This window comes from Loxodonta africana, chromosome 2 (assembly GCF_030014295.1).
Source record: "Loxodonta africana isolate mLoxAfr1 chromosome 2, mLoxAfr1.hap2, whole genome shotgun sequence".
In the NCBI taxonomy this organism is placed as follows: domain Eukaryota; kingdom Metazoa; phylum Chordata; class Mammalia; order Proboscidea; family Elephantidae; genus Loxodonta; species Loxodonta africana.
In genome coordinates this window covers 49,063,508-49,088,113 of record NC_087343.1, presented here as the reverse complement: position 1 = coordinate 49,088,113, position 24,606 = coordinate 49,063,508, and the positions used below count along the sequence as shown (strand labels likewise).

At 39.1% G+C, this 24,606-nt stretch overlaps 1 protein-coding gene across 1 annotated transcript in view; it reads right to left on the bottom strand.

Annotated features, from left to right (window-relative positions):
• Window positions 1–399: 399 nt before the first annotated feature.
• GHR (growth hormone receptor) overlaps window positions 400–24,606 on the bottom strand; it is a 59,046-nt gene continuing 34,839 nt past the window's right edge. Inside the window, exons 4-8 of the mRNA XM_064279687.1 lie at window positions 21,272–21,450; window positions 11,058–11,223; window positions 5,520–5,610; window positions 1,979–2,048; window positions 400–1,552 (exon numbers count right to left, since the gene is read on the bottom strand). Coding sequence (XP_064135757.1) covers window positions 581–1,552; window positions 1,979–2,048; window positions 5,520–5,610; window positions 11,058–11,223; window positions 21,272–21,450 — 1,478 coding nt within the window. The 3' untranslated portion in view covers window positions 400–580. The remainder of the gene's footprint in view (window positions 1,553–1,978; window positions 2,049–5,519; window positions 5,611–11,057; window positions 11,224–21,271; window positions 21,451–24,606) is intronic.

Genomic DNA, 24,606 nt, shown 5'->3' with positions numbered 1-24,606 from the left:
TGGGGTCATCAGAAACTACAGTACAATGTAGTGTAATATAAAATAGCCATACTTGAAGTCTAAATTATTAAAAATATCTTTATCAATTTTTATGTCAAAATAAATGTTTTTATGTATCCAAATTATTTTTTGCATTCTTATCTATAGTTTTAGTTCCAAATTATTAAAAAAAAAAATTTTGACCTGTGCTATAATTTGCATTTCATTTTCCTGAACTGCAAAAGCCACCTGATTTTTCGCTTTTTCAAAAAGCATGATCTATTTACTATACATTAAAAACATAGGCATTCAATGCTTACTTAGTATCACAAAATTAACACCCACAATAACAAGACAATCACAGCCACTAAACAGTCTTTGAGACAATTCTTTAAAAATATTTACAGTTCACACAGAAATATCTATCTGATTAAGTGTCCTTCTTTTTTAATATCATGTTTCAACATTTCAGGAAAAGGCATTTAGAATCCACATCACCCTGCCCCTCAAAAAAGCTTTAAACGTTGTTTTGGTTTATTTATTCATGCCCCTGCCAACTCTTTGCCATTAAGTATGAAGCTCCTGGGAAATCAAAGAAAGGCTACGGCATGATTTTGTTCAGTTGGTCTGTGCTCACGTAGCCACATGATGTGAGAAACTCTTTGTCAGGCAAGGGCAAGGCAGTCGCGTTGAGGACGAGGCCCTGTGGAGACTGTATTATATGGATGGAGGTATAGTCTGGGACAGGCATCTCGGAGCTGGGTGCTCGTTCTGCTGCCTCTGATCTCACAGCAGTAGTGGTAAGGCTTTCTGTGGTGATGTAACTGTCTTCCTGGTTAAAGCTTGGCTCCACATGTGATTCGACCTGGATGTGAGGGGCCACGGCGATGCACTTTTTGGCATCTGCCTCACAGAAGTAGGCGTTGTCCATGATGAAGTTGGCTTGGCGTGGTAAGACCACTTCTGGATGCATGTCACACTGGGATATCCCTGCTTTAAGTTTTTGGCCTGGCGAAAGGACCACACTCCCTGCTGGTGTAATGTCGCTTACCTGGGCATAAAAGTCGATGTTTGCCAGTGAACTCGGATTGCTTAGCTGAGTATGGGCAGCTTGATGAGCTGATTCAGTTCCACCAGTAAGAAGTGGTCCTGGTTTGCTTTCCTCTGCTAGGGTGACAGTGGGCTGCTGAGTAGCAGGGGCAGCCTCAGTAGACTGTGAGCTATTTTGATTCTTCTGGTCAAGGCACAAGAGATCTGCTTCCCCTTTTAACCTTTGCGGCTGAGCCGCCTCTGAGGTACCATCACACATGTCAATGACATTGAAATCAGTCTCCAGAATGTCAGGTTCATAACAGCTGGTACGTCCAGAATCGTCATCTTTTGCCCCAAGGATATTAAGAGATTTTTGAGGGTCATTGCTTAGAAGTCTGTCTGTGTCTGATCCTTCAGCCTTTTCATCAGGGTCATCAATGTCTAGCTCAATAAACTCAACCCAAGAGTCATCATTGTAGAATTCAGGTTTATAGTTGTCATGAATGGCTAAGATTGTGTTCACTTCTTCTAGTTTTCCTTCCTAGGAAGCAGAATGAAAATGAAAATCTATAAAAAGAAACCTGCCATGATTACATGATTTAGCAAGTAACATTCAGAGACTAAGTATGGTTATAATAAGAGAGATCATAGCACAAACACATAATAAGAAAAAATACATCAGGGTAGATGATTTTCATAATTTTAAAAGATGTAATATTTAAAGAAATTTCCTCCATGAGAAGGGGTACAAAAGAAATCAAATGTGATACATATAGCTTGCTGAAACTCTCAACATAGACCAATCTCTTAACCACTCTGCCACCAGGGCTCCAAATTGTGCATAGTGCTACTTAAATGATATCTGAAAAACACTGTTTATGTTGAGAGTTATAGCAAGCTTCATGTATCACATTTGATTTCTTTCGGACTCCTTCTCATGCATGATTTAGATAGATTCATTAATTACCTTGAGAAGATCTGGATCAATTCCTTTAATCTTTGGAACTGGAACTGGGGGCAGAATCAGCATCTTAATCCTTGAAAACAAATATAATTTTGGTTTGATGTATCTTAAAAGTTACATATTGTATTATTTCAAAAGCTAGAAATAAAATATTGGCAGAATCATTACTTATTATTCTAAATATTCTTGTACTTTATATAAATGAAATATGAGAAAGAAAAGGAAAATATTAAGCAGCAAATAATTAGTGAAAACTGTAGAAAAACAAACAAAAAAAAGGAAAAACAAAAACAACAATTAAAAAAAGCCCTCATCTGAAGTTAATTTATATAAAACATGGTTTTCCTCTGATTTTTTCCCTCCTTAATACCTTTTATTGACAGCCAGCTTTAGTGTTTGGGAGTGAGAAATTTTATTCTGTTTTAAGCCAATTTCCATGTCAAGTATAAGGAAGGCAATTTTAAGGTACACCTTACCAGTAATTTGCAGAGAAAAAAGAAGGAAGGAAAGAAGGAGGAAGGGAAGAAGGGAGGGAGGGGGGAGAAAGAAAAGAAGGGAGGGAAGGAGGGAGAAGGGGAGAAAGGGAGAAGGAGGAAGAAGGGGAGAAAGGGGGAAGGAGGAGGGAGGGAGGAGGGAGGGGGGAAGTGGGAGGGAGGGAAGGAAGGAAAGAAGGAAAGAAGGAAGGAAAAGATCCAATGTGCACGGAGCCAAAATTATTTGCACCCTCAAAAAAGGTGAAGTGGGATAAGTTATATAAGTAGGAAACTAAAGCAATTACCTGATTGGGCCCTACAGACTTCAGGGTCTACTATCCTGGCATAAAGTCACCACATGCCTAGAAATTTCATGCTAAATATAACATTATCTAAGATGATCATATTAACCCGGTCACCACTGCAGGGTTCATTTCAGATACCCAAAACCCACTGCCGTCGAGTCGATTTCAGATAGGACAGACTAAATCTGAACTATCTTTAATTAATCAGTATGGATTTATATATACAATTCTACAATGCACTTAATTTTTCTGTTCCAAACATTTAAATTATATTTTTGGCCATAATTCATGTCAATGTCTATGATTCCTATTTCGTTCCTTGTTGTAGCCTCAGCACTTAGAATAATTCCTGGCACATAGAAGATACTCAATAAACATTGGTCATATATATCTGGATAAATCATTTACCTAGCTTGTTAGAAGTATAACTGGAATTTGTCTTAAAATCAGCGTTATACCCCTGGAAAAAAGCTCAGCAATCAGAGATTATCCAGTACAACCAACTTACTTCTGTTGCTAAAAACCAACCAACCAACCAACCAACCAACCAACCAACCAACCAACCAACCAACCAACCAACCAACCAACCAACCAACCAACCAATATCTAAACCTTAAGTCTTTTGAGATGCCACTGTTGGGCAAGGATGGCAGTCTGATTTTTGGATATCAGCTGATACTCCACTTTGTGTGAATGGACAGTATAGTCCATGCAATACAGACCCATTCTTTGGCTATTTCCATCTGACTTTTTACTTAATCCAAGGAATAAGCCAAAATTCATTTTTTAAGTTGCTTTGAGTAACCTTCACTATGCTTACTCAGTGGGGCAAGAGTTAAAACAAATTGTTACTGATGAATAGAAGATATGAAGGTCTCTGGGTAGAGCATATAGAAATAAACTATTACTAAAAATAATTGCTATTTTTTAAGTATCTCTGATGAACCAGACGTTGTGAGTTGTATTTTACACTAAATCATGAGCCAGCAAATTACGATTTGTGGGACAAATCTAGGCCACTACCTAATTTTGTAAATAAAGTTTTATTGAAACACAGCCATGTTTACATATTATCTATGGCTGCTTTCATGCCACAGTGGCAGAGTTGAATGGTTGCAAAAGAGACTGTAACCAGTAAATCAGTTGCCATCAAGTTGATTCTGACTTACCATGACCCCATGTGTGTCAGAGTAGATTGTGCTCCATTGGGTTTTTCAGTGGCTGATTTTTTGAAAGTAGTCTATCACCAGGCCTTTCTTCTGAGGAGTCTCTGGCTGGACTTGAACTGCCAACCTTTTGGTTAGTAGCTGAGCACATTAACTGCTCATACTACTCAGGGACTCCAAAATATTTACTATCTGGCCTTTTACAGAAAAAGTCTGACCCCCGCCCTAAACATTTCATTTAATCCTTACAACCACCAGGGAAGCAGATGATATTAGCCTCACTTTACAGATATAGAAAGATGTAGAGATTTAAGAAACGTGTCCAAATCATGTGCTAATACTTGGCACAGCTGCTGCTCAAGCCCAGAGTATCTGACTCCAAAACCCACGCTCTCTGCCCTTGGCCATGTTGCTGTGTTATCTGGATCTATATCTCTAAATGAATATTTCAAATGTTCAAAAACATATAAAAATACCACATAACTCTAACTACAGGAAGCAAAGATTCCCAAATGGCTAATGGCTGACTTAGTTATATATGTCTCTCCTTTTTGAAGAGGATGATGCATTTAGACACATGTTAGTAGTTAGCTTTCTAGGCACTGCGGTGGCTTTATGCCAGGGTAGTAGACCCTGAAGTCTGTAGGGCCCAAGCAGGTAATTGCTTAAGTTTGCTACTTAGTGAACTTGGAACATAGCCTATGAATTCGGATTGCATCACACACAGTCAGGTTCAGTGATCACATGTGGTCCTGGGAGGAACAGGTCAACTTGTTCAGGTTTTGAGGTGAGAAGGTAGCTCTTGGAGAGTAGCTTTATTAAGGAGGTCCGTATCATGAGGTGTGTACAGTATTTAGCCCAGGCCTCTTAATGTCCTCATATATGACCTCACTGATAGAGTCTATTAATGGAGTTGTTGTTAGCTGCTGTCAAGTCAGCCTCTAACTCATGACAACCCATATGCACAACAAGGTTGAACTGTTGTGGTCCACAGGGTTTTCATTGGCTGATTTTGGAAGTAGATTACCAGGATTTTCTTCCTAATCTGTTTTAGTCTGGAAGCTCCACTGAAACCTGTTCAGCGTCACAGCAACATGCAAGCGCTCCACTGACAGACAAGTGGTGGCTGTGCTTGAAGTGCACTGGCTGAGAATCTTGAACCCAGGTCTCCTGCATAGAGGGTGAGAACTCTATCTACCACTGAGCCACCACTCACCAAAAAAACAAACAAATAATAAAAAAAACCCATCGCCATTGAGTCAATTCCAACTCACAGCAACCCTACAGGACAGAGTAGAGCTGCCCCATAGGGTCTTCAAGGAGTACCTGGTGAATTCGAACTGCCAACCTTTTGGTTAATAGCTGAACTTTTAATCATGACGCCACCAAAGAAACCACTTCTATAAACCTGTAAATTTTCTATGATAAATAGGATGAATTGAGTTTTATATAAATGGTAAACGTAGAACTAGAGATCAGGTTTTATTGGGCTTAATTAAAAACTTCACTCACAACTTGTAAAAGGAATATTAAATAATAATAATGAAATCTAACAGCACAACTGGCAAAAACATATTAAAGAAGACTATTTTACACATACCTTTGCTGTTTAGAAAATATGAACACAAATAGCATCACAGTTAGCCCAAATATTCCAAAGATAATAATTAACAACCATGGAAAACGGAAATCTGAAACACAAAAGAATAATATCTCACTCACAGAATCATAAATAGTTGAAGCAAAGCTTGTATTTCACATAAGCCTATTTCCTAATTTGAAATCATCTAATAAAGTCAGTGATTTCACTGGATAGCCACTAAAACAGAAGACAAGGATTTAAGGAGCATTTTCTGCTCCAAGAACACCTCTGTCCATGTTCTCAAATTCTTCACATCAAAAAAATAAAAAACAAACATACAGTTTAAACACAATCCATGTTTACAAACAAAACAAAACTGCCTTAAGTATCTTGTGTGTTCTGGGTGTGTCATTAAAGGCTCTAAGAAAAAGTGCAACTCGTCAATGTACTGCTTTGCCCAAATAATGGTCACTCTGTGGGTCCTTCCTTCCTTCCTTCCTTCCTTCCTTCCTTCCTTCCTTCCTTCCTTCCTTCCTTCCTTCCTTCCTTCCTTCCTTCCTTCCTCCCTCCCTCCCTCCCTCCCTCCCTCCCTTCTTTCTTTTTTGAAGATATATCCATTAACAATCGGAACTTGGAATGCATGAAGTATGAATTTAGGAAAATGGGAAATCATCAAAAATGAAAAGGAACACATAAACATCGACGTCCTAGGCATAAGTGAGCTGAAATGGACTGAGATTGGCCATTTTGAATTGGACAATCATATAGTCTACTATGCTGGGAATGGCAACTTGAAGAGGAATGGTGTTGCACTCATCATCCAAAAGAACGTTTCAAGATCTATCCTGAGGTACAACGCTGTCAGTGATAGGATAATATCCATACGCCTACAAGGAAGAGCAGTTAATATGACCATTATTCAAACTTACGCATCAACCACTAGGGCCAAAGATGAAGAAATAGAAGATTTTAATCAGCTGCTGCAGTCTGAAATTGATCGAACACGCAATCAAGATGCATTGATAATTACTGGCGATTGGAATGCAAAAGTTGGAAACAAAGAAGAAGGATCAGTAGTTGGAAAATATGGCCTTGGTGATAGAAACAATGCCGGAGATGGAATGATAGAATTTTGCAAGACCAACAACTTCTTCATTGCAAATACCTTCTTTCACCAACATAAATGGCAACTATACACATGGACCTAGCCAGATGGAACACACAGAAATCAAATTGACTACATCTGTGGAAAGAGACAATGGAAAAGCTTGATACCATCAGTCAGAACAAGGCTCGGGGCCAACTGTGGAACAGACCATCAATTGCTCATATGCAAGTTCGAGCTGAAATTGAAGAAGATGAGAGCAAGTCCACGAGAGCCAAAATATGGCCTTGAGTATATCCCACCTGAATTTAGAGACCATCTCAAGAATAGATTTGACACATTGAACACTAGTGACTGTCACAGACTAGACGAGTTGTGGAATGACATCAAGGACATCATGCATGAAGAAAACAAGAGGTCTTTGAAATGACAGGAAAGAAAGAAAAGACCAAGATGGATGTCAGAGGAGACTCTGAAACTTGCTCTTGAGTGTCCAGCAGCTAAAGCAAAAGGAAGAATTGATGAAGTAAAAGAACTGAACAGAAGATTTCAAAGGGCCTCTCGAGAAGACAGTATTATAATGATATCTGCAAAGAGCTGGAGATGGAAAACCAAAAGGGAAGAACACACTCGGCATTTCTCAAGCTGAAAGAACTGAAGAAAAATTCAAGCCTCGAGTTGCAATAGTGAAGGATTCCATGGGGAAAATATTAAACGACGCAGGAAGCATCAAAAGAAGATGGAAGGAATACACAGAGTCATTATACCAAAAAGAATTAGTCGATATTCAACCATTTCAAGAGGTGGCATATGATCGGGAACCGATGACAGTACTGAAGGAAGAAGTCCAAGCTGCTCTGAAGGCATTGGCAAAAAACAAGGCTCCAAGAATTGATGGAATATCAATTGAGATGTTTCAACAAACAGATGCAGCGCTGGAGGTGCTCCTTCGTCTATGCCAAGAAATACGGAAGATAGTTTCCTGGCCAACTGACTGGAAGAGATCCATATTTATGCCTATTCCCAAGAAAGGTGATCCAGCTGAATGTGGAAATTATAGAACAATACCATTAATATCATACACAAGCAAAATTTTGCTGAAGATCATTCAAAAACGGCTGCAGCAGTATATTGGCAGGGAACTGCCAGAAATTCAGGCCGGTTTCAGAAGAGGACGTGGAGCCAGGGATATCATTGCTCATGTCAGATGGATCCTGGCTGAAAGCAGAGAATATGAGAAGGATGTTTACCCGTGTTTCATTGACTATGCAAAGGCATTCGACTGTGTGGATCATAACAAACTATGGATAACACTGCGAAGAATGGGAATTCCAGAACACTTAATTGTGCTCATGGGGAACCTTTACATAGATCAAGAGGCAGTTGTTGGGACAGAACAAGGGGATACTGATTGGTTTAAAGTCAGGAAAGGTGTGCGTCAGGGTTGTATTCTTTCACCACACCTATTTAATCTGTATGCAGAACAAATAATACAAGAAGCTGGACTATATGAAGAAGAATGGGGCATCAGAATTGGAGGAAGACTCATTAACAATCTGCGTTATGCAGATGACACAACCTTGCTTGCTGAAAGTGAAGAGGACTTGAGGCACTTACTAATGAAGATCAAAGACCACAGCCTTCAGTATGGATTACACCTCAACATAAAGAAAACAAAAATCCTCACAACTGGACCAATGAGCAACATCATGATAAACGGAGAAAAGGTTGAACTTGTCAAGGATTTCGTTTTACTTGGATCCACAATCAATAGCCATGGAAGCAGCAGTCAAGAATTCAAAAGACGCATTGCATTGGGCAAATCTGCTGCAAAGGATCTCTTCAAGATGTTGAATAGCAAAGATGTTACCCTGAAGACTAAGGTGTGCCTGATCCAAGCCATGGTATTTTCAATTGCATCATATGCATGTGAAAGCTGGACAATGAACAAGGAAGACCAAAGAAGAGTTGACGCCTTTGAATTGTGGTGTTGGTAAAGAACATTGAATATAGCACGGACTGTTAAAAGAAGGAACAAATCTGTCTTGGAAGAAGTGTGGCCAGAAAGCTCCTTAGAGGCAAGGTTGGCGAGACTGCGTCTTACATACTTTGGGCATGTTGTCAGGAGGAATCAGTCCCTGGAGAAGGACATCATGCTTGGCAGAGTACAGGGTCAGCGGAAAAGAGGAAGACCCTCAAGGAGGTGGATTGACACAGTGGGTGCAACAATGAGCTCAAGCATAACAACAATTGTAAGGATGGCTCAGGATTGGGCAGTGTTTCGTTCTGTTGTACATAGGGTCGCTGTGAGTTGGAACCAACTCAATGGCACCTAACAACAACAACAACATATCTATCTGTCTGTCTGTCTGTCTGTCTGTCTGCCTGCCTGCCTGCCTGTCTGTCTATCTATCTATGGAGCCATGGTGGTGCAGTGGTTAAGAGCTTGGCGGCTAACCAAAAGGTCAGCAGTTCGAATCCACCAGCCACTCCTTGGAACACTGTGGGGTGGTTCTACTCTGTCCTATAGGGTTGCTATGAGTCAGAATCAACTCGATGGCAATGGGTTTGGTTTTATATACATAAAATGTATATATGTATGTATGTGTATATATACATATATATATAAAATATATCCCACCATTTATATTTCTACATTTACTGAAGAAGTAGATCCTCAGATTGAAGATCTATCAGAAAGATGGGGGCAGAGTTTTTATTTAAATATCATGAGTGAAACTTCTTAGACATGCAGAGCACACGTTTTACGACTTAAAAAAAAATCCTTTGGTAAAAAATGATAACTGAAGGGCTCCCATCTTCATATTTCAGTATATTTTGTATTAGACTTGGGGGAATTTGTTAAAAAAGATGTCTATTTCATTTCTTAAGAACAAGGGCCTACTGGCCACCTTGTGGCTATTTCCCAGTATTCTTACTACAGTGGCAGAGGCTAATTGCTTTTTAGTAAAAAAGATATTTGGAACTTACCTTAATGTTGCTTTAATAAAAGTAGGCCTTTATGTCATAATACTCTTTTATTTAACAATAGTTATTAAAATTCCCCATGGAAATATTATGGGTATTGTAAAGAATTAGGGAGCCCTAGTAGTGGTGCAGTTGTCAAGAGTTATGGCTGCTAACCAAAAGGCTGGCAGTTTGAATCCACCAGGCACTCCTTGGAAACCCTATGGGGCAGTTCTCCTCTCTCCTATAGGGTCTTTATGAGTCAGAATCGACTCAACAGCAACGAGTCTGGTTTTGGTTTTAAAGAATTAGAGGGAGAGAAAACATCATTTTTTTATCTTGTGGTATCTATAATTTTATACCAATTCAGGAACATAACATAAAGCTAGAGTTTTTTTTTTTTTTAAACACAGAAGGAAAAGCCACTTAAAAAAAAAAAATCCTTGTTAAGTAAATTAAATACCATCACAATAAGTTTAAAGTTTGTGTGGCAATTTTACTCTTAAAACCAGAATTACATCAAATACTACTTGAAACAAACAGTCCTATTAACTGGAGTTTAGAAAAAATGGTGCTACAGAAATTTTCATGTCAGTACAAGTTAGCATCATGAGATTCTACTTGTACAATAAATGCAGAAACATAAATTTCTCTGTATCTTATGATTGTTTCATTAACAAACTTCAACTCCTCCTGTGACACTGGAAGCCTTCTTTGTTAAGTGGACATGGGCTGTAGCCAATTCCCATTTTTGAGTCCTAACACTTTATACACTTACCTGCTCAATATTAAGCAGGCTTCTTAATTTAGAATTTAATTATTTTATATGAGAGATTTAATTCTTTTATTTTGAATTCATAGGTCTCACTTTTTTTTTAACCTTTAATCATCTTTGTAGTTCTCCTATACAGGGTCTTCAAATGTTCCATGATGCCCTTGAGCAGAACTGGCATACTACTTATTAAGTCTTCCTCTAGGTAAAAGTTACACTTAAACTTCCTAAAACCGGTAACTCTCTCCATTGACTACCTATGCTTACTCAACATTAGGCTTTCTCTTAGATGTCACATATCCATCCATCCATATAGATATAGAATTTCTTTCCAAGGCACCAGAAAAACATTTTTCTGAGTATAAATGCAAGACAAACTCATTGTAAAAAAATTAATATATACATAAAGAATCACTCAAAATCCTACCATCCAGAGATAACCACTGTTAATTTTTTAGTGTATCTTCCTCTCTCTAAACTTCCAATCTACCTCAGGATTTTTTCTGAACTAAGTAATTTAGAAAAGATATCCTCCTTCTGGTTTTGCAATGGATAATAACTATTACAGATAGTGAGCTCAAGGTCTCCTACCCTGACATTTGATGTTAACGTGTATTGACCTGGACAACACCCCAACAGTATATGGATGCATCAACTCTATATTGACAAAAGCCACATTGGCTACCATTTTAATCTTTTTTTTTTTTTTTACCTTCTTCACATGCAAATGGGCTCATTTGAGGAAGTGTTACATAGAGCACCTCACTGAACTCGCCATATTTTTCAAAGTTTCTTTGCCTGGATCTCACACGCACTTCATATTCTTTATCCAGTCTCAACGAGTACACCGGAACTGATGTTGACAATACAGGGTCCATCTTTCAAAACAAAATACAAGAGCTTATTGGCTAGGTAGTCAACAACTCAACATGGTAAACTCTATCAGGTGTTCTCCCATCTGAAGTCAAAATGAATTTCAGTAATGTGGGTCATATTTTAAAATGCAGTGGGGGAGTTTGCTGTCTAAAGGTAGATCAAGGGAAATAATTTTGTAAAGAATCATTTTGTTAAATGGGTAAAAGTCCTCAAATTTATTTTGGTATAAACTCAAAGATTAAAAAGACTTGCTTCAAGAAATACAGCTATATCTTTAAAACAGGCTGTGAGATATTCTATTAAGATCAAAGCACAATAGAATTATTAGGGAGAATGGCAAAACTATAAAGAAGACTCCACCAGACTGAGTCCAGTACAACTAGATGGTGCCTGGTTACCACCACTGACTGCTCTGATGGGGATCACGATAAGAGGGTCCTGGACAGAGCTGGAGAACAATGTGGAACAAAATTCTAACTCAAAAAGAAAGACTAGACTTACTGGCCTGACGGAGACTGGAGAAACCCTGAGAGTATGGCCCCCTATCAGCTCAGTAAAGAAGTCAATCCTGAGGTTCACCCTTCAGACAAAGATGGACAGGCCCATAAAACAAAATGAGACTAAAGGGGCAGACCAGCCCTGGGGCAGGGGCTAGAAGGCAGCAAGGGACAGGAAGGCTGGTAATGGGGAACCTAAGGTTGAGAAGGGAGAGTGCTGACATGTTGTAGGGTTGGTAACTGATGTCATAAAGCAATATGTGTACTATTTAATGAGAAGACAGTTTCTTCTGTAAACTTTCATCTAAAGTACAAAAAAAAAAAAAATACCCATGAAGAAGACTACAAATGGGTTGCTTGCCCTGTGGGATACTATAATTTTGTTTGGAGGAAGACCTAAGAACAGATAAACATATTTCCACACCAAAACTACTAGACATAAGCAAGTTATATATCTGCATTCTTTAGAAACTCTGGGTATTCATGCATATAATTACAGAATTGGAAAAGGTCTTAGGAAAACTGTTGGTCTTAATTGAGCTTTCAAGTAATTTTATTAGAAGCAACTACATCTAATCTGCTTGTTCTAGAAAGTTGAAAAAACTAGTTGCTGTCAAGCTGCATCTGACTTGTGGTGACCTCCTGCATCAGAGTAGAACTATGCCCCCCAGAGTTTTCAATGGTGGATTTTTTAGAAATAGATCTCCAGGCCTTTCTTCTGAGGCATCTCTGGGTGGACTCTAACCTTTAGTCTTTTAGTTAGCAGTTGAGTGCGTTAACCATTTGCGCCAACCAGGGACTCCAGAAAGCTTAAACACTACTTCAAAATAGTTTGGTATTCAAAACATGCAAAGAAAAGTCACTGGAGCCCTTTGGTAATGAAATCAGGCCTCATAACCCTTAAAGTTGGAATAGTCCTCTACCTCCCCAGGGAATGACTGGGTGAGACTATTAGACTTTTAAGACATATTGCCATCAAAGAGGTAGACCCAACAAATAATGATGTTTCTAAGTCAAACAGTCAAAGCAGGTATTCAACACTTGCTTTTCATATATTTTGTTCCTGTTTATAGAAACCTGGAACACTCACTTTTTTGACAGCACGGATTTTTCACATAAATAAAATTCCCAATATTTCATTAAGTTAGAAGCTTGGCCTTCACCTTCTAAAACACATTTTCCTTTCACCTCAGTTAGTTTCTATTCACAAAGTACCTCTTTTCTCCCATGTGTACATGAAGGGTCTGGCATCTTCTCTGGGAGCCTCATAATATATGGACGATATGCAGGCCTGAAATGATTTCTTTAAGGCAGGGTTCTGAATATTAGACTTATTTAATTATTTTTCTCAAAATATTTTTAAAGCATTCTTGAAACTCTAATTCCTATTTCTGTTATCGTCACCAATATTATTTCTTTGCAGATTTCACTGATAACAAAACCAAAATGGGGCCCACAGTGATTCAACCTCTGACCCCACTTCCAATCTCATTTCTCATCTTCTCTCAAACATACACACCAGCCACACCAAACTCAAATTTGCTCACATGGCTCCTACCACCTGCACTAAACCGTGGCATATAGAAATGCCTAGGTGCAGTATTCCTTGTGCAATCCTCAGTGCAATTATTGCTGATATGCCGACATCTTTCCCAGCATGTTCCCCCACTCCACTCTGCCTAGATAATTAAAAAACCAAACCCATTAATGTTGAGTTGTTTTCGATTCATAGAGACCTTACAGAACAGAGCAGAACTGTCCCATAGAGTTTTCAGGGCTGTACATCTTTATGGAAGCAGACTGCCACATCTCTCTCCTGTGGAGCCACTCGTGGGTTCGAACTGCCAACCTTTCAGTTAGCAGCCGCCGAGTGTTTAATCACTGTGCCAAAGGGTCCCTTGCCATATAATACACATCTTATATTCTTATATTTCCCTGTTCAAATTTAATTACACAGTGTTTTACATTACACTGTAATTCCCAGAGAGCAGAACAATGCTTTAATTAATCTTTGTATTTCCAAAGTCCAGTGCAATACTAGATATACAGTAGGTGCTCAATAGGTGGCTCATACATTATAAATAATTGCATGTCTTTAGCATAACTGCAAGTCTTTAGAAACCATAAATTCTTCACTTGGTTTAGTAGTTCTTGCTTTGTGCAGTAGAGTCAATTCTAACTCATTCAGACCTTACACGACACAGCAGAACTGCCCCATAGGGTTTCCAAGGCTGTAATCTTTAAGGAAGCAGACTGCCACATCTTTCTCCCGTGGAGGGGCTGGTGGGTTCGAACCCCCAACCTTTCAGTTAGCAGCTGAATGCTTAACTGTTAAGCCACGAGGGTAAATAGTTTTATGCAAATATATGGTCATTAGTGTTACTTTTATATTCAAAATGTATTTATTAAAAAAAAAATTGGCACAATAATACCAAATTCAATATTGTGAATTGGTGTCATGAATTCCTGACACAGTAACAAACTCTAGGTTTTTTTTCTCTGTACTTATGAATTCCTTTTCCTTTTTTACTTATGACATCTATGCTCATATTGTGAGCTTCTTTGGGGAAGAGGTTGTTTCTCATATGATAAAATCAAAAACCAAATCTGTTGCCGTCGAGTCAATTTGAACTCATAGTGACCCTGTAGGACAGAGTAGAACTGCTCCATAGGATTTCAAAGGCTGTAAATCTCCATGGAAGCAGACTGCCATATCTTTCTCCTTCAGAACGGCTGGTGGGTTCAAACTGCTGACCTTTTGGTTAGCAGCTGAGCGCTTAAACACTGTACCACCAGGCCTCCCCTTATATGATCAAAACCCAGTGCCTTGATATTTATGACAACTTTGCCCTGAGAGTTTTCCAAATTAGCAAACTTAGGAAAACACTATGGATCACATTGGTCTGATCACATTGGGTTGCCGTGAGTTGATGGCATCAAGTGGCTGACTTGATGGCAGCTAACAACAACATAAACGCCACCAACATAAAACTACACCAATAAAAGATAAGTAAAGTAAAAGTTAACTGACCCCCTAATGAGAGCAGGTATGCAATAAAAAGTGCAATGAAGCCAGGTTAGGATATGGCCCTGACCAACCCATTAGGTGAGTCATGTGTTCCCATTCACCAGGCTCAGTGTGTGAATTTCATCTCTGTGCCTCAGCTAAGTGAGTAATACTACATGGCCTGCACTTTCAGGGTTGAAACTATGCTCATTAAATCCATGAATGCTAAAGTTCTGCTTACATCTTTGTTTTTTCAAGGGCAGTGGTTGTCAAAATTTTTTGTTTCAGGGCCCTGTTTACACTCTTAAAAATTATTGAGAATCCTAAGGACCTTGGTTTACATGGGTTATATATATCACTATTTAGCATGTTCAAAATTGAAACGGAGAAATTTAGAAAGATTAACTAAAGTAATAACGATTTTATGTTAACATAAACATATTTTATAAAAATTACTGTATTTTCAAAACCATAAAAGCATAATGAGATGAGAGGCATTGTTCTACATTTTTACAAACCTCTTTAATGTCTAGCTTAATAGAAGATGGCTGTACTTTTATACCTGCTTCTGCATTTAATTTGTTAGAATGAGGTGTTCTGGTTGGAGTCTATGAATAAAATCTGGCCTCCCATAGATGTATAGTGAGAAAAGGAAGGAATGTTTTAAAAAAGCCTTTTCAGGTGATTGTGGATATTCTCTTTTTAACACTGCACCAAACTCAACAAGTTTCTTCAAGGTTACTTGCAATGTGGAATATGAAATGCTACCGGTGAACTTTTTGTACTCTGTTACATTAAAATCCACCAGGCCATCTTGTACTTTGAATGGAGCTTTCCCCCATGCATGGTTTTGTAACATTATGTATCAGTTATTTGGGAAATATTGGTTCACTGAGTTATGCAGATTTTCTAATTATACACACATTTTATTATCCAATATAAGAAATCGCTTTTGCTAATATTTCCACTGATCTCATCAGGAAAGTCTTCAAACATTGGGCAGCTGTCAAGATTCCACTAGTACCATCAGCACCTCAGTATACAACAGAAGTGCTTTTTCCCATGTGTCATACAGAATGTTAAAAAGCTGTGTATAGGAAGGAGGAGATTTCATAAAATTAATTTTTACAGCTTCATCAAGGATATTCTCATGGGAAACTGGTTTTTTTTCCCCCTTCTTTACTGTGAATGCATTGACTACTAGCATAGTGCGGTGCCGCTATACTGATTCACGCATTGGGGGCACTGGTGGTTCAGTGGTAGAGTTCTCGCCTTCCATGCAGGAGACCTAGTTTCGATTCCTGATCAATGCACCTCGTGCACAGCTACTACCTATCTGTCAGTGGAAGCTTGCATGTTGTTATGACCCTGTTAGGGACTGAATAGTGTCCCCATAAAATATGTGTTGGAATTCTAATCTCTGTGTCTGTGTATGTAATCCCATTTGGAAACAGGGCTTTCTTTGTTATGTTAATGAGCCCATTTTAGTATAGGGTGTGTCCTAAACCTAATCACTTCTGAATTATAAGGAGCAGCAGAGACACAGAGACAAGGAAGCACAAACAGGGGAAGACAGATGCCATGTGAAGATCGCCAAGGAACCAAGGATTGCTGGCTACCATAGGCTGAAATAGATAAAGCAGGACCTCATCCTAGAGACACGCTCTGATTCTGGACTTCTAGCCTCCCAAACTGTGAGCAAATAAGTTTCTGTTCTTTAAAGCTACCCACTTGTGGTGTTTTTGTTACAGCAGTAGGAAACTAAGATTCTGAACAGATTTCAGCAGAGCTTCCAGATTTTTTTTTCCAGATTAAGACAGACTAGGAAGAAAGGACTGGCAATCTACTTCTGAAAATCAGCCAGTGAAAACTCCATGGATCATAACGGTCTAATCTGCAACTGGGGATGGGAATGGTGCAGCACTGAGCCCCATTTCATTCCACTGTGCATGGGGTCACCATGAGTCGGGGGCTGACTTAATAGCAACTAACAATGACAAATCATTGTGGTGCCTCTGCACTGATCTGTGCTAAGGCACCGGTAGTTTTACTACTACTACTAACTTCTACTACTAACACTGTTGCATCATCAGTACAAACAGCAACACAGTGAAAAAGAGAAATAATACTTAAATATTATTACAACAGTTTTGACCTTGTGGACTCTCTGAAAGGGCCTCGGGAACTCTCAGGGGTCTGTGCATCACACTTGGAGAACTGTTGCTAGCACAGTGCCTAATGCGCAGTAGTTATTTCAATACCTCTTAGGTGAATAAATGCCTGAGTGAATGACTGACTCAGCAGCTTGGATTCAGAAAGTCTTGTTTGATTCAGCATCCAACCTGGTTTTTTTTTTTTTTTTTTTTGTGCTTTAAGTGAAAGTTTACATTTCAAGTTAGTTTCTCATACAAAAATTTAAACACACATTGTTATGTGACCCTAGTTGCTCTCCCTATAAAGTGGCAGCACACTCTTCCTTTCCACCCCGGATTTCCCGTGTCCATTCAACCAGCTCCTATCCCTTTTTGCCTTCTTATCTCACCTCTGGACAGGAGCTGCCCCTTTAGAATTATGTATCTATCTAAGCTAAGAAGCACTCTCTTCACGAGTATCATTTTATGTTTTATAGTCCAGTCTAATCTTTGTCGGAAGAGTTGGCTTTGGAAATGGTTTCAGTTTTGGGTTAATAGAGAGTCCAGGGGCCATGTCTTCTCAGGTCCCTCCAGTCTCAGTCATACCATTAAGTCTGGTCTTTTTTTACTAGAATTTGAGTTTTGCACCGTACTTTTCTCCTGCTCCGTCAGGGACTCTCTGTTGTATTCCCTGTCAGGGTGGTCACTGGTGGTAGCTGGGCAGCATCTAGTTCTGGTCTCAGGCTGATGGAGTGTCTGGTTTATGTGGCCCTTTCTGTCTCTTGGGCTGATATTCTCCCTATGTCTTTGGTGTTCTTCTTTCTCCTTTGGTCCAGATGGGTTGGGACCAATTGATATATGTTAGATGGTGCTGGCCAGCTTTTGAGACCCCAGATGCCACTCACCAAAGTGGGATGCCGAACATTTTCTTAATAAACTTTGTTATGGCAATTGGCCTAGATGTCTCCTGAAACCATGGTCTCCAGACCCCTGCCCCTGCTACTCTGTCCCCTGAAGTATTTGGTTGTATCCAGGAAACTTCTTAGCTTTTGGTTTAGTCCAGTTGTGCTGACTTCCCCTGTATTGTGTGTTGTCCTTCCTTTCACCTAAGATAATTCTTATCTACTATCTAATTAGCGAATACTCCCCTCCCTCCCTCTTCACCCTCATAACCATCAAAGAATGCTTTCTTCTGTGTTTAAACCTTTTCTTGAGTTCTTATAATAGTGGTCTCATACAATATTTTTCCTTTCGCGACTAATTTCACTCAGCGTAATGCCTTCCGGGTTCATCCATGTTATGAGATGTTTTGCAGATTTATTGTTGTTCTTTATTGTTGCATAGTATTCCATTGTGTGAATATACCACAATTTGTTTATCCATTCGTCCACTGATGGGCACCTAGGTTGTTTCCATCTTTTTGCTGTTGAGAACAGTGCTGCAATGAACATGGGTGTGCATATACCTATTCATGTGACAGCTTTTATTTCTCTAAGATATATTTCAAGGAGTGGGATTGCTGGATCATATGGTAGTTCTATATAGCTTTTTAAGGAAGCGCCAAATCAACTTCCAAAGTGGTTGTACCATTTTACATTCCCACCAGCAGTGTGTAAGTGTTCTGGTCTCTCCACAACCTCTCCAATATTTATTCTTTTGTGTTGGGGTGAGATGGTATCTCATTGAAGTTTTGCTTTGCATTTCTCTAATGGCTAATGATCGTGTGCATTTCCTCATGTATCTGGTATCTGCCTGAATGGCTTCTTTGGTGAAGTGACTGTTCATATCCTTTGCTCAACTTTTAATTGGTTTATTTGTTTTTTTGTTGTTGAAGTTTTACAGTATCTTGTAGATTTTTAGATGCTGGTTGGATTTGTTGTAGCCAAATTTTTTTTTTCCCAGTCTGTAGGTTGTCTTTTTACTCTTATGATGAAGCTTTTGGATGAGCATAAGTGTTTGATTTTTAGGAGCCCCCAGTTGTCTAGTGTCCCTTCTGGTGTTTGTGCATTGTTAGTAATGTTTCGTATTCTGTTTATGCCACGTATTAAGGCTCCTAGCATTGTCCTGATTTTTAGTTCCGTGATCTTTATCATTTTAGATTGTATATTTAGGTCAATGGTCCATTTTGAGTTAGTTTTTGTGCATGGTGTGAGGTATGGGTCTAGTTTCATTTTTTTGCAGATGGATATCCAGTTAGGCTAGTACCATTTGTTAAATAGACGAATGTCCTTTCCCCAGTTAATGGACTTTAGGCCTTTGTCAAATATCAGCTGCTTACAGTGGATGAATTTACGTCTGGATTCTCAGTTCTGTTTCATTGGTCTATGTAGTCTATGTATCTGTTGCTGTACCAGTACCAGGCTATTTCGACTACCATGGCTGTCATAACAGTTCTGAAATCAGGCAGTTTGTGGCCTCCCACTTTGTTCTTCTTTTTTCAGTAATGTGTTACTTATTTGAGGCCTCTTCCATATGAAGTTGGTGATTTGTTTCTCCATCTCATTAAAAAATGCCATTGGGATTTGAATTGGAACTGCATTGTACCTATAGATGGCTTTGGGTAGAATTGACGTTTTCACAATGTTGAGTCTTCCGATCCATGAGCAAGGTATGTTTTTCCACTTAAGTAGGTCTCTCTTGGTTTCTTGCAGTAGTGTCTTGTAGTTTTCTTTGTATAGGTCTTTTACATTTCTGGTTAGATTTATTCCTAAGTATTTTATCTTCTTGGGGGCTATTATAAATAGTATTGATTTCCTCTTCAAAGTTGGTGTAGAGGAATCCAACTCATTTTTGTATGTTTATCTTGTATTCTGATACTTTGCTGAAATCTTCTATTAGTTCCAGTAGTTTCCTTGTGGATTATTTCGGCTTTTCTGTATATAAAATCATATCATCTGCAAATACAGATGCTTTTACTTCTTCCTTACCAATCTGGATGCCCTTTATTTCCTTTTCTAGCCTAACTGCTCTGGCTAGGACCTCCAGCACAATGTTGAATAAGAGTGGTGATAAAGGGCATCCTTGTCCCAACCAGGCATTTTTGTACCAGGTTACAGAACAGATATCTAAATTAAAATGATTCAGAAAACAGACTCTCAAAGCCCAGCATTGTAACTGTTCAAAGCTGCTCTAAACTTAACTTTTTTCCAGTGACAAAATTGGCTTCTTTTCCAGCAGTCACTGACTGGACAGGGCCTTATGTCTCAAAATTCTGGGAGTGAGGCTGTGCCAGGCTACTGGGCATAACTGGATGACTGGCTAGAAACCGCCTGGCTTAGCAGGGCTGTGGCTGTGGTTAAACTAATTTAGAATTAGCTATATTGGGAGCGGCATGGTAATCTTGTTTTTCTTCTTGTTGTGTGCCACGTGGAAATTATCAAGTGTTGAATTCCCAAATACTTGGCAAGGAGAACTATTGTGAGGGGTTCAGAGGTCAACTAGTTCCATGCTCTCTACTTGTCTATGTAAGAGCCTCTTAGCTTGATTTTCCCTTGAGGTATGTAGCAAAACATCTTTCTGAAACCTCTAAGGGATAAAAGCCCTGCTGGAGTCACTTAAGAGCTTGTGACTTGGGTCTTGTGAGTAGCAGCAACTAAAGTCATGGGGGAATATTTGGCCATAGGCCACTGCTGATCTTGATCATAACCCTTTCCATGTTTAGTCAACTCCTCAAAGACAGAGTCTACAATTTTGCTCTGAAGTTACACTGGTGTTACGGATTGAATCATGTGCCCCATAAGGAGACGTTGAAGTCCTAGCCCCCAGTACCTGTGAAGATAAACTTGTTTGGAAATATGGTCTCTGAAGATGTTATCAGTTAAGTTAACAAGAGGTCAAACAGGAGTAGGGTGGCTCCCGATCCCATCTGAGAGGTGTCCTTATAAAACAGAAGATACTCCGAGACCAGGAGACTGAGGAAGAATGACATGTGACGCTGCAGCTGCAAGACAAGGAGTGACTGGAGCTAGCAGAAGCTCGGAAAGAGACATGGGAGAGTTTCTCCCTCTAAACTCTCAGAAGGAATCAACACATTCAATACTCTGATTTGGACTTCTAGTTTCCAGAACCGTGAGACAATACATCTCTGTTCTTATAAGCCACAGAATTTGTAGTATTTTGTCAAAGCTGCCCTAGGAAACTAAGACAACTGGACACCAGGTACGGCTGGGCAAATAGTTTTTCTTTCCTTCCATAGGCTTCCATACACTATCCATGTAAACATCTGTATCTTACAGAATTCCTAGATGATACTGTGCTAATTAGATCAGTTGTATTCAAATAAGAAATTATAGAGCAGATATCATGGGCATGCAGTAAGGTTAAAAAAAAGAGTCTGATTATAAATGAAAGGGAATGTTGAAATGGAAAGAATAAAAGTCAAAGGATTTAAATATGAGATGCAGTGACTTCTTACCGTTTTCCATTGGGTCTCATTTACATCTTTGTATTGAAGTTCGTACTCCAGGACTATCCATCCCTTGTGAACATCTGCATTGGGTGGTGGTTCCCATTTCACTTGGATATCTGCATGAATCCCAGTTAAACTGATGTTCAGCAAAGTCCAGTTGAGGCTAATGGGAGGGTCTGGTTGCACTGTACATTTAAATAGAGAATTAGCACACAAAGGAATACCAATTGATATTAACAGAATACTTTATTCCAGAGACCAAATTACCTTATACATTTTTACTGATCATCCTCTAAATTCTTCTAATAGTTCCATTATTATAACTCTCATTTTATAAGAGAGTACCATTTTTTACTTAAGTACGGTCTGCATTTAGCTTAAAAAAGAAAAAACCTCCTATAAAAAATCCCTTTTTAAGTGTAAAATCCGACCTATAATCTTTCTAGAAGACTTGCCAAGTTTTACCTTTTTTTGCTACGATAGTATTAATGCTTTGGAATTTTTTCACAGGAATTAATTTTAGCTGAAAAACCAAAGGAAAAGAGAGACAGACCTACAGTATTTAAGCATGTGGCTCTTTTAGAACTTTTGGAATTAGGGGTAGAGGAATCTTTTTTTCTTCCAAACTGCATATGACCCAAGTGCAAGATTTTGTCTTATTCATCTCTGTACTGGCACTAATACAATCCATCTGAACATTCAGCAAATGCCCTTAGCTTTGTTGTCTTCCTAGACACATGTGATCATTTCTTCAGACGTAAGAAGGAAGAGATTGTACACTCAGATGGTGATGATTCAGTGTTTTCTTTTACTTAACTGCCTTGTGAACAGTTGGAATAGTGTTTTGCTTTGCCTCTACAGATAGACTGCACATTCTCAGGCAAACTGTTGCATTCTACTTATTAAGACTCCAAAGACCACAAATTCCCCAGGGTTGATGAAGAAAAATATGGATTCTGAAGCTAGGAACTATATCTAAATTTACATTATGGATGGTCCCTGATAAATTATTGTTATTCATGTCTCAATACTGAGGGTTTTCAAAATCACTTGCCGATACAGAGTGAAATTTACTTTCTTTTCTGCTGTATGTAGAAGGTCACCTAGACAAAGCCTGGGTTCCCAGAGTTGATCAGAGATAAGGCTACAAACATATGCTGTGAAGAACTCTTAAGGGGCTGTCAAAATCTGGTGGCCAGCGAGGGACACTTTTGTATTCACCCAGAGTGATAAGAAACTTCATTACAGAGGCGCATGCTGCTTGTCCACTGTGGAGTGGACACCACTTTTCATTTGTTTTTTTAAATTGGGAGAGTCCAAATTTGACCAATCATGATTACATTTTGGAGACTAAATTAGAGGGATTTGCAAAATGGCTAAACCATGAATGCCCACGTAATGGCAGTGATATCTCACCCTCTGGATTTCCTGGAGGAATGAAGCATCCTGATAACTGAAGTTCAACCCTTTAAGTGACCAGGTTATAAAAAATGTTTTAAAAGAAAATTTTATAGAATTTACTATTCATATTGCACTTTAAAATTCTCTTTTTCCATTTCCAAAAAGAGAATATGGAATAGGGTTTTATTTAAGAAGGTTTAGCACCACCATTATAAGTATAATGGTAACCTCTACTTTACTTCCATACACGTACCCGTATGCCCTACTTGACAACTCCTCTGAAACATTTAAAAAGCATCTTGAACTTAATATATCCAAAAAACAAGCCCTTGGTCTTTCCCCCAAAAGCTGCTCTTCTGTAGCTTCTCTCTCTGTTAATGGCGACTCTATCCTTCCAAGAGCTAAGGATCAATATGCTGAACTCTACCTTGATTCATCTCTTTCTTGTCACCCCACATTACGTCAGCTGTACTGTCAAGATAGAATCAGAATCCAACCACTTCTCATCACCTGCACCTCTGTAAGCTGATCATAGCTAGCCATTACAGTTGTCACCTGTATTGCTTCCTGCATTAGCCTCCGAACTGGTCTCCTCCTTGGGTCTTTGTCCTCCCTTCAGGCTATTCTCGATACGAGGGACTTGGGACTTGATCATCTTAGATCGTATCACTCATCATTTATCACCCTCCAAAGGCTTCCTATCTCACTCCAATAAAAGGCAAAGTCATTACAATGGCTTCAGTGGTCCTATAGGTTTGACTCACTTATCTCTGGCATTCTATCTCTTATCACTCTCCTCTTTGCTTATACTGTGCCAACTCTTTCTTGCTGTTCCTTGAGTGTGTGAGGTGCATCAGGACCTTTGCCCTTGCTGTTCTCTCTTGCTGAAATACCCTTTCCTCAGATATATACGATCACTCTCTCATTTCCTTTTTTACTCGAATGTTACTCAGTGAGGCCAACCCTGATAACCCTACTTAAAATTGCTACCTTTCCAACACTCTTATTCTCCTTTCTCACATTATTTTTCCTCCTAGTTTTGGCTCATCCCACTGCCACTGTGAAAAAATTCCATGTCGGCATTTTCTGTCTCCAGCACCTAGAACACTGCCTGGCACAAGGGAGAGGAGACTCAATACATATTTGTTGAATGAACTGAATGAATAATATAGGTCTTACTAATTTATTGGAAATCCTGGTGGCATAGTGGTTAAGTGCGATGGCTGCTAACCAAAGGGTTGGCAGCTCGAGTCCACTAGGCGCTCCTTGGAAACTCTATGGGGCAGTTCTACTCTGTCCTATAGGGTCACTAGGAGTTGGAATTGACTCGACGGCACTGGGTTTGGTTTTTTTTTTTGGTTTACTAATTTATTACCTTAAATCCAAAGAATAGTGTTGTGAGGTAGTAGAATATATAATAGATGAGGAAACTGAAGCTTATAGTGATTAACATCTTTCTGAAGGTCCATTAGGGTCATCTTCAATTCTTTGCTCTCCTTCCCTTTCAGTTCCCTCTCTCCCCTGTTATTGTTGCAATCCTGTCCATTACCATCTTTTGCCTTGATTATTACAAAATCTTCTAACCGCTGTACCTCTAGTCTGTCCTCTTCCAATGTACCCTCCATACTGCAGCCAGATTAATTTCCCTGAAAGATTAGTAACATGACAGGTAGTACTGTATAGCCTTAAAATTTAGCATGGACTGTGGTGCTATGCTGCCTGGTTCAAATCCTGGCTGTACCTACCAGCTGTGTGACCTTTCTCAAATCATTTGACTGCTCTGCACCTCAGTTTCACCATCAGTAAAGTGGGGATTACAACAGAACCTACTTTGTATGGTTGTTACATGTGGCATATGGTAAATGCTTTGGGAAAGTGTTAACTATTACTATCTTCAAGTTATTTCCCTGCTTAAACATCCTCACATACTACCTCTTGGC